General features: G+C 47.1%; 1 protein-coding gene across 1 annotated transcript in view; it reads right to left on the minus strand.

The window, feature by feature from the left end:
- LOC135912598 (WASH complex subunit 2-like) overlaps positions 1–14,436 on the minus strand; it is a 278,899-nt gene that overhangs the window by 78,482 nt on the left and 185,981 nt on the right. Inside the window, exons 20-21 of the mRNA XM_065445097.2 lie at positions 7,030–7,086; positions 2,254–2,349 (exon numbers count right to left, since the gene is read on the minus strand). Coding sequence (XP_065301169.2) covers positions 2,254–2,349; positions 7,030–7,086 — 153 coding nt within the window. The remainder of the gene's footprint in view (positions 1–2,253; positions 2,350–7,029; positions 7,087–14,436) is intronic.

Consider the following 14,436-nt stretch of genomic DNA (forward strand, 5'->3'; position numbering starts at 1 on the left):
TCTCTCACTTCCTTTTGTTATTGCTGGCTGTCTGTTTATATTCTCAATTAACTTGTACATTGTTGCCAAATTTTTTGACCTCTCTCTCCATAGCGTGCCCACGTTTTTCCCGTACACATACTTGTGCACTGCAGCCGCCTATTTATTTTGATCTATGTTACTAAGTCTTTCTTCAAAACTAATATTGTTCTGTGCTTTTCTGACTTCAAAAGAGTCCCAAACCATGTCACCCTGCACTGCCTCATTTGCAGTTTTACCATGCTCTCCCAAAGCCAACCGGCCTACCAATCACTGGTTAACTTCCAAACCCGACAAGATATATGATTTTAAGCATTGAATGGCATTTGCAAACGTTAGCGCTGGCACCATTACTTTTTTTCAGATTCCCCGCACCATCACATATTTATTCTGGCCCCAAAGTGCTATATGTGTCAATTTTGCAACATTCCACATTCCCTTTATTTTAAGATTATCTTGGTGGGTGCATGAGTAAGTCTTGTCTTTGTTTATGTATATGCTGAGGTATTTATATTGCTTGACATGTTGAATTGACACCATGTATTTACTTGTCTCTTCATTAAATATCATAATCCTGGATTTCTCTATAGTAAAAACATAAGGCCTAGATTTGTCACTGCATTGCCAGACATATTCGCACCTCTCCGTAAATCTCTTGCATTGTCCATAGCCGCACTATACTGTCCGTGTCTCCTTTTCTAGCACAGCCGCACCTGTAAACAACTGTCAGCACAGCTGAGCGCATATGATGTGCACACATGTCTGTGTGTTTAGTACAGGATATTGCGTAATCTCGAATTTTGGAGACACACTTAAGTGAGAGGCAGATGAAGCATTTGCTCCCCACAGCCAGCGCTTTTTATGACAGCGTTGTCCCACTGCGAATGACACTATCAGCCACGGAGGCAGAGTGGACGGAAAGCGCGCGTGGCTTCGCTTCATACCGTCGACGTGAATACATTGTCAACACGGCATGAAACTGTCTTTTGCTGGCAACTCTAAAATTCAACTAAATCGTTTTTTTTTCCATTCATATATACCGTATTTATGCGACTCTAATGCGCACCTTTTTTCAGATAAAATGGGTCCAAAAATTGCATGCTTATTAGAATCGAGTACGAGCCTAAATCTGCGTTACGAGAATATAGCTAGCCTTGCTCACATGCTCTGGGCTTGCACCCTGGTGCCGGGGGCCAGGAGCACCAAGGAAGAGTGAGACCGAGCTCTACGCAGCTCGCACTGTGAAGCACAGCTCTGGGCTGTCCATCGTGCCCGCGATGCAGTGGAGAGGCATGGCCTCTCTGTCCCGACATGGGTGTGGCTAACTGCGCACTAATCACACGCATTGACAGACCTCAAGAAAGTTATTCATCCATACATCCATATCACCATCGGCATTCGAAAAATGGCCGCCTCGTACGTGCTTCTAGCCTAGCTGCCATAGCTTCCTCCAAGTGCGTACCTCCATGTTGTACATGCAACCAGGTGCCGGGATAACCTAGTCCACCACCTGTCTTCTCGTTTTCAGCATTTATTCAATCAGTATGGAAGCAGCAACTGTGAAAACACGCCGAGTTCACCATGATGATGTATTTAAAAGGTAAGTTACAATGTGCGCGGAGACGGAGGGAAGTTCCCACACGCAAGTTCCCAAAACCTGCATGCGGGACTGGCACAAAATGAAGGAGAATATTTTTGCCAGCAAAGCAACAAGGAAGGGTTTCAGTGGACCAAAGCAGGGCCACTTTGCCAAAATAAAAGAGCTGCTCGCAGAATACGTGCAAGAGGGGCACAGCGTCCTGTGACCACTGATCTGCTCAAAGTATGGGCGATGCAGTTAGCCCTACAAAAAGGGCTAAGGCGGAGTGACTTCAAAGCGAGCAGGTGCTGACTATCAAATTGAGGGCACGATTGTGTCCCTCAATGGCCACTACACATGGTAGCCTCCACTGCCCAGATATCGTGAAACAGAGTGAAGGGAGCACATACAATAGCTCAGCCCTGTATCTGCATCACATGCCCTCTGGTGGCACTGTTTGCTAAAGTACAGGTATTCTCATATAATGGTTACACAATGGCATTAGGCATAGTGACACGAGCTGAATGCCAAGATACTCTCTCTGTTCAATATGTTTTCCAGGGCCATTTAAATGTGTGAAGTCAAAAGCAGCTATGAGAAATCAGAAAGCCCAGATTTACTAGTATATAATAGATACCAAAATGACATCCACTTGCCTTAGCTGGAGCAAACAAGTCCACATCCAGGTTGTCCTCAGAGGATTTGAAGATCTCCTCCTCTTGGTCAAAGACAAAGCAACTGCCCCTGCGTGACTGTAGAACAATACCAATGGTAACAACTGTACTTAGTTTTCAGTTTAAGGCGCAGTTAAAGGAGCATGGTTTTGAGCCATTTTCTTTGTAGTAGTAAAGCAACAATGTGCAGTTAAAGGAACATGATTTTGAGCCATTTCCTGTGTAGTAATAAAGCAACAATGCATGTAGGATGCATGCATTCATATACAGAAGGAAATGTTCCTTGCTCAACAAAGTCTGAACACATTCTTCTTTTTTTTTACGCAGGCAGGTATGATAGATCTGCTGAACGATTCCCCATTTCTTATTCAACAGTGCAATAAAGAACCCGAAAAATGCAGCAACTTCTAGGCATGTTCTCTCAATAGGCCAGAACACTGACTTTTTAAATATACAGTGCAAGCTTTTTTTAAATTTCTGAAGCAAATGCCTGGCAAGCTGACCTCCCAGCCTTCCTCGCGAAGCACCTCTCTCGTGTTCAGGTCTACAACCCTTTCAAGGTTAAATGTAACAACAACAACAACAACAACAACAACAACAACAACAACAACGACGACGACGACGACAACAACAACAACCACCAGCAGCAGCAGCACCCTAAAATTATTTTATGTCCACTGCAAGGATGAAGGCCTCTCCCTGCGATCTCCAATTACCCATGTTCTGCACCAACCGATTCCAACTAGTATCTGCGAATTTCCTAATTTCATCACCCCACCTAGTCTTCTGCCGTCCTTGACTCCGCTTCCCTTCCCTTGGCACCCATTCTGTAACTCTAATCGTCCACCGGTTATCTAACCTGCACTTTACATGACCTGCCCAGCTCCATTTTTTTGCCGTAGTGTCAATTAGAATATCGGTTATACCTGTCTGTTCTCCGATCCAAACCGCTCTCTTTCTGTCGCTTAACATTATGCCTAGCATTCTTCATTCCACTGCTCTTTGTGAGGTCCTTAACTTGTTCTCAAGCTTCTTTGTCAGTCTCCAAGTTTTTACCCCATATGTCAGCACCGGTAAAATGCACTGATTGTACACCTTCCTTTTCAATGATAATGGTAAGTTTCCAGTCAGGAGCTGACAATGTCTGCTGTATGCGCTCTAACCCATTTTTATCCTTCTGTGAATTTCCTTCTCACATTCAGGGTTCTCCGTGATTAATTGACCTAGGTAAACCTACTCCTTCAGATACTCTACAGGCTGGCTGGCGATCCTGAGCTCTTGTTTATTTACCCAGATGTTCATGATTATCTTTGTCTTCTGTATATTAATCTTCAACCCCAGTCTTACAATCTCTCTGTTAGGGTCCTCAATCATTTGTTGTAACTCGTCTGCAGTGTTGCTGAATAGAACAATGTCATCTGCAAACCGAAGGTTGCCTAGATATTCGCCATCGATCCTTACTGCTAAGCCTTCCCAGTTGACTAGCTTCAATACTTCTTTCAAGCACACAGTGAATAACATTGGAGAGATTGTGTCTCCTTGTCTGACCCCTTTCTTTATAGGTATCTTCCTACTTTTCTTGTGTAGAATTAAGGTGGCTGTGGAATCTCTGTAGATATTGCTATGGAACAGTATTTGCACTCACGAAGAGGCGAGCAGTGTGAAGACGACGATGACGATTAGAGGCTAACGCAGGCTGTTGCCTCTTGGCCAAGCACGGTGTATCCTCTTGTAAATATACTTGTATATAGCTTTTCATCTGTGTCTTCCTACGTAACATATCTGGTGAAGGCGGACGTTCCCCGTACCTCATCACAAAGCTTCGCAATGGACGGTACGTCGAGCCTTCCTTCATGGCTCCCGGCGACGACAACCCGACTTCGCCGGCTACGACACCTGCTGCCACTTCGACGATCTACATCACTCTCCCCGTACCACATCATTCTGCTGTATTCTAGGCAAAGATGGGGAAGACGTCGATGACTGGATCAGCCTGTACGAACACGTCAGCTGCAATAACCGGTGGGACCCTATTATCATGTTCGTCAAGGTAGTCTTTTACTTCGGTGACACACCTCGAATTTGGTTTCGGACGTACGAAGATGAGCTCACCAGTTGGGATTCACTTAAGCAAAAGCTTCAAGACCTGTTCAGCAACCCCTACGGTCAGCAACTTGCCGCGTAGAAGGCGCTTTCCGCCCATGTGCGGACAACAACAGAGCCCTATGTCACGTACATTCAGGACGTCTTGGCTCTGTGCCATAAAGTTGACGTGCACATGACTGAGCCAGACAAGGTTTCCCAGATTCTCAAAGGCATTGCCGATGACGCCTTCAACTTGCTCGTATTCAAAAGCGTCGCAACGGTGGATGCAGTTATAAAAGAGTGTCGCCGCCTGGAACTCGCTGAAAGCCGACGTATTGACCAGCAGTTTGCCCGTCTGCCCAACACCCCAGCGACATCTTCCTGTGCCGACGCTCCTCATGCCAACAACAGGGGAGATGTTATCAGGCTCGTCCGGCATGATATCGAGGCCGCCTATCCGGCTGCCTTCGACTCCAGTCCCACGAACACATCTGCGGTCACGGTTTCCCTGATGCAGGCAGTTGTCCGCCAGGAGTTAGAAAACATGGGTCTTCACACCATCTGCTCAGCCCAATGCCCTGATACCCACCCGGCTTCTTTGATTCCGCCCCGTCCAGCATCTTATTACCCACCACGTTTCCGCAACCCATTTGAATGGCGCACTGCTGACAACGAGCCCATTTGTTTTCACTGCCATCGAATTGGGTACATTTCTCGGCACTGTCGCAGTCGCTGGAGTTCCCCGACCTGGTCTACTTATACTGCCTACTCTTGCCCCCCAGGTGGCCGTTCTCGTCCCTATGCCGCACGCTCTGATAATGCCGCTGCTGGTTCTCCTGCACCGAACTGCCCCTATTCTCGTTCGCCTTCACCCGAACGACGACAATCTCACTCTCCCCAGCTTTGTCGCTCCTATTCGCCGACTCCCTTCAGACGCCACTCCCAGCCGGAAAACTAGACGATGCAGTGCCTCGAGGTGACGCTGCATTGCTCCCTACGCCGCTAAATCCTCTACTGACGTTGCCCACTCATCTGAACCTTCTTGACGTGCAAGTCGACGGTGTTTCTGTATCTGCTCTTATAGACACTGGGGCGCATTTGTCGATCATGAGCGCTGACCTTCGTAACCTCCTGAAGAGAATAATCACGCCCACCCAGATGCCTGTTGTCCGTGTCGCCGATGGCGGAACAACCCCCCGTAATTGGTGTGTGTGCCGCCCGTGTCTCCTTCGCCGATCGCTCTACAATCGTGCTATTCACAGTCATCGCCGACTGTCCCCACGACATCATCTTCGGCTTAGACTTCCTCTCCGCACATTCTGCTCTCATCGATTGTTCCGCCAGTACTCTCCGCCTTGACCTGCCTGTTCTGGATCCCGCTGAACCACACCCCAGTTGCCTCAGTTCCGTCGACTTCGTTCGCTTGCCACCTTTGGCAATGACTTACGTTGACTCAGTGTCATCCCCACCAGTGCCCGACGGTCACTACATCGCGGCTGCTATTCAAGACGTCCTGCTTACACACTTGCTCTGTTGATTCAGAAATACATACAGTACCTCATACCTCACCTCACAGTACCTCATACCGTTTTTTCTATTACGGCGAATTGAGTCTGCCTGCCAGAGGTCAATTTTGGCTTGACGACCCAAGAACCTCTCGAACTGTAACCTCTCTACACCACTTGCAAATGTTCTTGACATCTGTGCACGACTCAACTGGTTTAGTGCCTTTTGCGTTCAAAAATAGAATAATTGCATGAACTTCACACTTGGCGGTGGCGTTCAACAGAAACACCATTTTGAATGACTATTAATCTAAGACCGAGCATCCAAGCGAAAGCGTGCGCATGATTATTTGGGTGTAGAGGAAGCACTCCTCACAACAGTGTGGCCAACAACCGTATGAACAGTTTCTCTACATCCCCAAAATACAGGAGATCAATTTTTTGGGGGACTGCCCTCATTAATGCACACTGCGACACAGATGAGGGACAAGAAATGGACGACATGAGTGCTCCATTCCTTGCCCCTTGTCTGCTTTGGGCTGCAAGTATGCGTAATAATGTTGACCTACCAACTCGCCCAACTTGCTCTGTTGATTCAGAAATACATAACTGATCTCTGAGGCTACTTGTATGCTCAGACACGCACGCACACATCGTGCCGGTTGCTTCGTCCACCTTCACGCAACCAGTCGGCCATGCCAACTTAAATCCCTTCAGTACGTCACACAGAAGCATTTCCCATTTAGAAGGTGCATGTCATACTAAATAGACAGCACAAGTGCAAAAACAACCATCAGAAACTGCTGCCAAGCATATACTCAGCATACAATGAAGAGCACTCACCTAAGCCAGCATGCCAACCACCCATAGATGGCGCCACTGCCTAATCAATATGGTAACGCCTATGAAAATAAAATCTACACCCCAAAGAAAACAAACACACATCCCCTAAAGCAAAAAAGTGTGAATATACACACAGTACACAATGTGCCCCACTCACTGTATGGCACAATCAGAAGAGTCAGCAATAGCTTTATGGTGTGCTAGTAGTCCTGCTGATTGGCTAGCCACCGTACCTGTGTTGCGGTGCTATAATTGCACACTGACGGCAATGGTAGAAGGCCATACAGAATGCTGAAATAACCCAAACTGTACACAAGGGGCTCACCTTGGCAACTGGCTCCTCAAGGACAGCTTCCACCACCGACTCGGCATCCCCCTTGGACTGCACAAAAATGTGGACATCTTGACACAAACATATGATGCACATACTGACGACCCTGTGCACACTACACATCTAATGGCCTGCACTGCACTTTATGATGACTCCACTTGCATGCCGTCATCACCGTTGCTGTACTGAGCAGGGTAGGACAACTGCGCCAATGGTGCCAGAATGCCGCCAATGCCGCCAAAACCACAAAATTGCGCCAGCACTGCTCCAAAATATGGTAAGCAACAACCGAGAGTTCTAGGACAGCTCTAATGGCAGCCATGCAACTAAACTAGATGTGTATTTCATAAGACTAATTTCGTTTTCCATTCTTCTTGTCATCTGCTGAATTAGCCAACCATGACAACATGTCATTTAAAACAGGTAAAACAAGCCTCTGCCGACGCGTCAACGCAGAAAAGCCGATAAAGAAGCAAGGATGCACGATAAATCACCAGAGCCGTATTGTGGATTGCATAGAAGCCGTGGTGTATTCAATACCTTTGAAATGTGGAAAAAAGTATATAGGGCAAACTTCAAGATGCACAAACAAAAGACTAAAGGAACATAAACTTAGCATCGAGAAGGCTAACAGGAATCTAGGTATCCATGTCGGGGATTGCCCCTCAAAAGCTTGCGCCGCAGAATTCAGAGGCAGTGAAGTACTGAAAAATGGCCAGGCTTAGCTTGGTTAAGCCAAGAATGCGCTGCATATTGCGCGAGTTGGGGCCCAGCTTTTCCTCCGGCTGTCGTGACGTCACGTCACGCGGTTGCGCTAAAGGTCAATGGTGGCTGCCCGGCCGCGCCCAAGGGCTGAACTGAGTGATTGCAATATGCAACGCATAAAAACACAATGACCAGCTTGTTTGGGAGATAATTGAGGCAGCTGAAGTTGCCAGACTTTGTGACCAATGCATTAGCACGCCGTCCTTGTTACTAACAAAAAAAGAACTTGAGCTTTTGCTTGAGCTTTTGCACGTACAACCACTATCTTGAGCGCAAAAAAAGTGCATGATTCACATGATGTGCAATCACGTGACTATGACACGTGTGGGCAACGGTATGAGAAGCCGTGTTTCTTTCAAATAAACATTGTTGAATGTCAGCACTAGTGGTGTCGTCTTCGTTTCTTGTGTCCCGTCTATGTTTTGTGCTGTTAACACCATGAGGGAAAACCAACAAGCCTAAGCTGCTATTCTAGCGAAATACATTCCCATTCTTAGATGTACAAGTAACACGAACAGATGGCTCTCTAAAATTTTCAGCCTACCGAAAACCAACCCACATAAACTGCTAGCTTCACTTCGAATCCGGCTGTTGTGAATCAGCATGTGCAGCTGACACGTGTTTGTTTTGTTAGATTCGCTGGCCACGCCTCTTGTGAATCGGCAGTGGCTGCGGTGGAGTCACAAGATAAAAGCTATAAAAGCTACACTAACCTTTAATAAACCTTTCGTTCTTTGCCAACCACTTCTTGAGTTACTTCAGAGGCGACGAGGCTGCCTACCACCGGGCCGTGCCTGCTACATGGCGGCCCACGCCCGACCACCGGGTTTCGACGAAACGGAAGACAGTTGGGACGCCTACCAGGTGCGTCTGCAGTCCTGCTTTGAAGCTTACGAAATCGTTGACTCGAAGAAACGACGAGCCCTGCTAACGGCAGCCTTAAGCATGGCAACAATCGGCATAATAACGGTACAGTGCGCGCCGTCGAAGATTCAAGACCTCACCTACGAGAAGCTGCTTGAACTGCTGGCAGAACACTTTGCGCCACAGAGCAACGAAATAGCGGAGTCTTACAAGTTCTTCACCAGATGCCAGCTTCCTGACGAAGCAACAAAGGACTTCATTGTAGAAATTTGGAAGAAGGCCTGCAGTTGCAACTTTGGCGAGGCACGGGACAGGATGCTACGAGACAGACTAGTTTGTGGTCTACGTGACGCCGGCGTTCGTCGGAAGCTTTTGGCAAGACCTTCGCTGACACTGAAAGAAGCCGAAGATCTAGCATTAGCAGCCGAGATGGCAGCTCTCAACGTTGATCACATGGAGAGGACTAGAGAAGCAATAATTAAAAAGCCGAAGCCAACCGGTGTTACGGAACTACGGGCATTTTTGGGCTTCATGACCAACTATCTCTCATTTCTGGGAAACTTGGCTACTGTTCTAGAGCCGCTGCGTGGGATGCTAAGAAAGAACACACGCTGGCAGTGGGGAACGAGACAAGATAATGCGTTCTGAGCAACAAACCGGCTGCTAGAGGAAGCTAAGTTCTTGGCACACTACGATCCAAGTAAGCTGCTTATCTTGGAAACCGATGCGTCGTCGTGTGGCGCCGGCGCAGTGCTATATCACAGAGCAAATGGGACATAAGATTGACCAATTGGGTTCCGGTCGCGAACGCTTTCAGCTGCTGAGTGTAATTACGAACAAATTGAAAGAGAGGCATTCGCTGTTGTCTTCGGGGTTACAAAGTTCCGGGAATATCTGCTTCGGAATCATTTCACGCTTGTTACAGATCACAAACCTCTTCTGAGCCTTTTCAGCCATGACAAGCCCATTCCCGCCATGGACGCTGCCTGGATTCAGTGTTGGCCCCTCTTGCTAAGCGCCTACAACTACAAAATTCAGTTTAAGCCAGGAAAGACATTGATTTCTGCAGACACCCTCAGCCGTTTACCGGTGTGGAAGGAGCATATCAACACTAAGGCTGCAGAAGATGACACTCGTGAGTATGTTCTTCTGACCGAGCACCTGAATACCTGTCCTCTGTCGGTGAGTGACTTGGCTAAGATGACTGTTGACGACAGCGACCTTGCGCAAGTCGGTGAGTACATTCAGAATGGCTGGCCACGGTACTTGCAACCTGCTCAGGAGCCGTCACGCACGTACATGCACAGGAAATACGAACTGACGTACAGCCATGGAATTGTGTACTGGGGCCATCGAGCAGATATTCCAACAAGTGCGCGGCAGTCAATACTGCGTATGCTGCATGATGCACATCAAGGGATAACGGCTATGAAGAACCTGGCACGTTCTGTTTTCTGGTACCCAGGGCTCGATTGAGACATTAAGAAGCTGGTCAACGCATGTCCAACATGCATAGAATGGGGCAGCATGCCTGCTGCCCGACAACCCGTGCTTTGGCCAGACACAGAGGAGCAATGGTCTAGGGTCCATGTCGATTTTGCGGGTCCTGTGGAAGGTAACATGTTGTTGATCGTGGTTGATTCCCATACGACATGGATCGAGGTTACCGCCATGAAGACCACCAGTTCGGCAAAGACAATTGAAGCACTGCAACCTATGTTCAGCCGGTTCGGTTTGCCAAGGACCCTTGTGACGGACAATGGGCCAAAGTTTGCTAGTGAAGAGTTCAGGGCATTTATGAAGCGCAGTGGCATCGCTCATTTGTGGACAGCTCCCTACAAACCACAGTCTAATGGCCTGTGGAAAGAGCAGTACGGACTGTCAAACAAGGGTTAAACAAAAACACATGGGGCAGTTTGCAAGCTCGGCTGGACCACATTCTTTCGCATTATCGGCGCACTCCCTTGCCAAACAGGCAAACCCCAGCTTCTATGCTTTTTGGATATTAGCCACGTTCTTTATTGCACAACGTCGTGTCACGACCATTCCCTTCTGCAGGTGCGTGCAACAGTGGCCAACTGCTATGCAAAGACGTCTGGTTCAAGAACTACAGAGTGGGTGACAAATGGAAACCAGGCTCGGTAGAGTCCACTGATGGCTTGCGAATGGCAACTGTAAAGACTGCAGATGGGGAGCAACATCGCCGCCACCTCTACCAGCTAAAGACCAGGAGAACCAGCGTGGGAGGAGAAATGGTGGAACCCGAGGCCCCCATGCAAGTACAACAGCTAAAGGCAGCCAGAACGCAGCGGCAGACTCGCAGTCTCAAGGACACGACCGCAGTCACAGTCAGGCTCAAGTAGGCACCGACATTCGAATGCCGTCAGATGGGCGGGCCGAAGCCGAGGGTGCTACTAGCGAGACGCAAGTGACTGACCGTGCTGAAGTGACACTGCGTAGGTCAAAACGGAAGCCCCGGCCCCCGGACCACTTCGCTCCTTAAGGGGGAAGAATTGTTGTGAATCAGCATGCGCCGCTGACACGTGTTTGTTTTGTTAGATTCACCGACCATGCCTCTTGTGAATGGGCAGTGGCTGCGGCAGCGTCACAAGATAAAGGCTATAAAAGCTACACTAACCTTTAATAAAGCGTTCGTTCTTTGCCAACCGCTTCTCGAGTTACTTCACCGACCATCTGGCAAACCACAAGGCATCTGTTGTAAATTCTTTATTAAAAAGAGCCGAAACTCATTCCTCATCGGAATGAGATCAAAAGAAAGAAAAGAGAACGGTTTTCAATGAATTTAAAAGGAATGGCTACACAGAGGACTTTGTTTCAAAAAACAACCCAACAACAAAAAAGAAGAAAAAAACTACAGGACCTTCAGCCGTTGACTTCTCCCCTACCCCAGAAATGAGTGTCCATCCCATACGTCAGAGGTACCAGCGAAGCTCTCAGCTGAATGTTGAAAAAAAAAAAGGCCTCAAAGTTGTGCACAAACTGATAAACATCTTCAATATCCTCCTCTCTAACCAAAAGCTTGTCCGCCAAAAGAAAAAGCTCAAGGCGTCGTCTACAATATCAGCTGCGCAGACTGTCCGGTGTCATACATCAGGAAAACCAAAAATCTAAAAGAAAGAATCAGACCACACGAAAACGACATCAGAACATTCACCTGCATACGCAGCGCCATTGCCGAACACTCTGAAGACACTGACCACAAAATTGCTTTCCAAGAAATCCAAATCTTTCAAACAGATGAACTCGCGAAAAAGTCTACTACCGGGGACATTCATTGGGGACATTTGGCACATTCAGAATACGGGGGTAACAAACTGCGTGAAGGGCAACCTACCCTCGGTATATATCCATGGCCTTGGTTACATGACGAAAAGAAGAAAAGGATGCCCAGCCAGGTAGATTCCCGCTCGAGGTCAACACCAAAACGTCTGCGCTCCCCCCGCCCCCCCCCCCCTGGCTGCTTATTCAGCTGCAGTGGCTGCAGCTGAATAAGCCATCATTTGCCTGAAGAAGACATGGCAAAAATCTATCAAGGACTTTCTGCGAAGTGAGCCGCCAGTTGGCGTGCTGTTGATCAATCAGTGATGAGCCATTTGGCGCGAATAAAGTAGCAATTACTTGCCGTCTTTTTTTCACTTGCTTTTTTTTTTTCTCTGCGATGGCTGTTGTGAGATTTGGTCGTGAGTACGTCCTCTGTTGCTTGCTAATTGTGGATAGAAATGGATAGTGGCTATAACAAACTAATGGTTGCAACAAAGTAATTACTACCCCCCTTCAACTTCGTTATAACAAGGTTTTACTGTAGCTTACTCCATGTATTATATAAAATATTCACCAAGATAATCTCTAATAGGATAAGGGCAACACTGGACTTTAGTCAACCAAGGGAACAGGCTGGCTTCAGGAAGGGATACTCTATGATGGATCACATCCATGTCATTAATCAGGTAATTGAGAAATCCGCAGAGTACAATAAGCCTCTCTATATGGCTTTCATAGATTATGAAAAGGCATTTGATTCAGTAGAGATACCAGCATTCATAGAGGCATTACGTAATCAAGGAGTTCAGACAACCTACGTAAATATCTTGGGAAATATGTACAGAGATTCCACAGCTACCTTAATTCTGCACAAGAAAAGTAGGAAGATACCTATAAAGAAAGGGGTCAGGCAGGGAGACACAATCTATCCAGTTCTATTCACTGTGTGCCTGTAAAAAGTATTCAAGCAATTAAACTGTGAAGGCTTAGGAATAGGAATTGATGGTGAATATCTCAGCAACCTTCGGTTTGCCGATGACATTGTTCTATTCAGCAACACTGCGAACGAGTAACAAGTGATTGAGGACTTTAACAGAGAGAGTGCAAAAGTGGGGTTGAAGATTAATATGAAGAATACAAAGATAATGAATAGACTGGCAAGGGAACAAGAGTTCAGGATTGCCAGTCAACCTCTAGAGTCTGTGAAGGAGTATCTTTACCTAGGTCAACTAATCACAGGGAACCCTGATCATGAGAATGAAATTTATAGAAGAATAAAAATGGGTTGGATCGCACATGGCAGACACTGTCAGCTCCTGACTGGAGGCTTACCATTATCATTGAAAAGGAAGGTGTACAATCAGTGCATTTTACCGGTGCTGACATATGGGGCAGAGACTCGGAGATTGACAAAGAAGCTTGAGATCAAGTTAAGGGCCGTGCAAAGAGTGATGGAATGAAGAATGCTAGGCATAACGTTAAGAGACAGAAAGAGAGTGGTTTGGATCAGAGAGCAAACGGGTATAGCCGATATTCTAATTGATATTAAGAGAAAAAAAAAAATAGAGCTGGGCAGGTCATGTAATGCGCAGGTTGGATAAATGTTGGACCACTAGGGTTACAGAATGGTTACCAAGTGAAGGGAAGCGCAGTAGAGGATGGCAGAAGACTAAGTGGAGCGATAAAATTAGGAAATTTGCGGGCACTAGTTGGAATCGGTTGTCGCAGGACAGGGGTAATTGGAGATCGCAGGGAGAGGCCTTCGTCCTGCAGTGTACATAAAAGAGGCTGTTGATGATGAGTCTGAAGGCCCAGAAGTAAAGAAAGCCATGCCGGTTGCTTCATTTTTTTGCTGGTGCAATTGTATTATCGTTCAAATGATGAGGAGTCACGACAGAAGCTTGTTGCGCTCACGCCGAAATTCGGTGCCCATGTTTTATGTTCTACCAATCTTGTTTTCGGGGCCACTGTAGCTGCAAAGCTTTGCTGTGCGTTAATGCAGGGGGTGCAGCCCAGAACGTAAACACATGCATTTCCGGCGGGACGAAACAACGGAGACCACACTGTGGGCTGCTGCCAGTGAAACACGGTCAAATACTTGCAATACCCACCCACGGAGATCTAACGTAGCATTTATCTAGAGCTGTGACAAAGTGCTATTAACATATCAGTTTTTATTTTAAATGCTCGTGTGTTTTTGTTGTGCTTGCCACAAGTGCGCAGCTCGAGCTTGGCCATGCGGCGGATGATGGGGTGCGGCGAGAATGAAAACATGCGTTTCTGGCTAAACGATCGAGACAACGTGGCAACCACGGACTACGAGCTGATGCAGGCGAAAGCTGAGAAAATACTTACGACGCTCGTCCATGTATAGTTGAACCCGACTATATCGATCCAGTTTACATCGAATTATTCTGTATATCGAACAATTTCTGAACATGGTACAGTTATAATGAGTAAATATAGCAAAAATTACGCTTACATCGAACA

The sequence above is a fragment of the Dermacentor albipictus genome, chromosome 9 (genome assembly GCF_038994185.2).
Source record: "Dermacentor albipictus isolate Rhodes 1998 colony chromosome 9, USDA_Dalb.pri_finalv2, whole genome shotgun sequence".
Lineage (NCBI taxonomy): Eukaryota > Metazoa > Arthropoda > Arachnida > Ixodida > Ixodidae > Dermacentor > Dermacentor albipictus.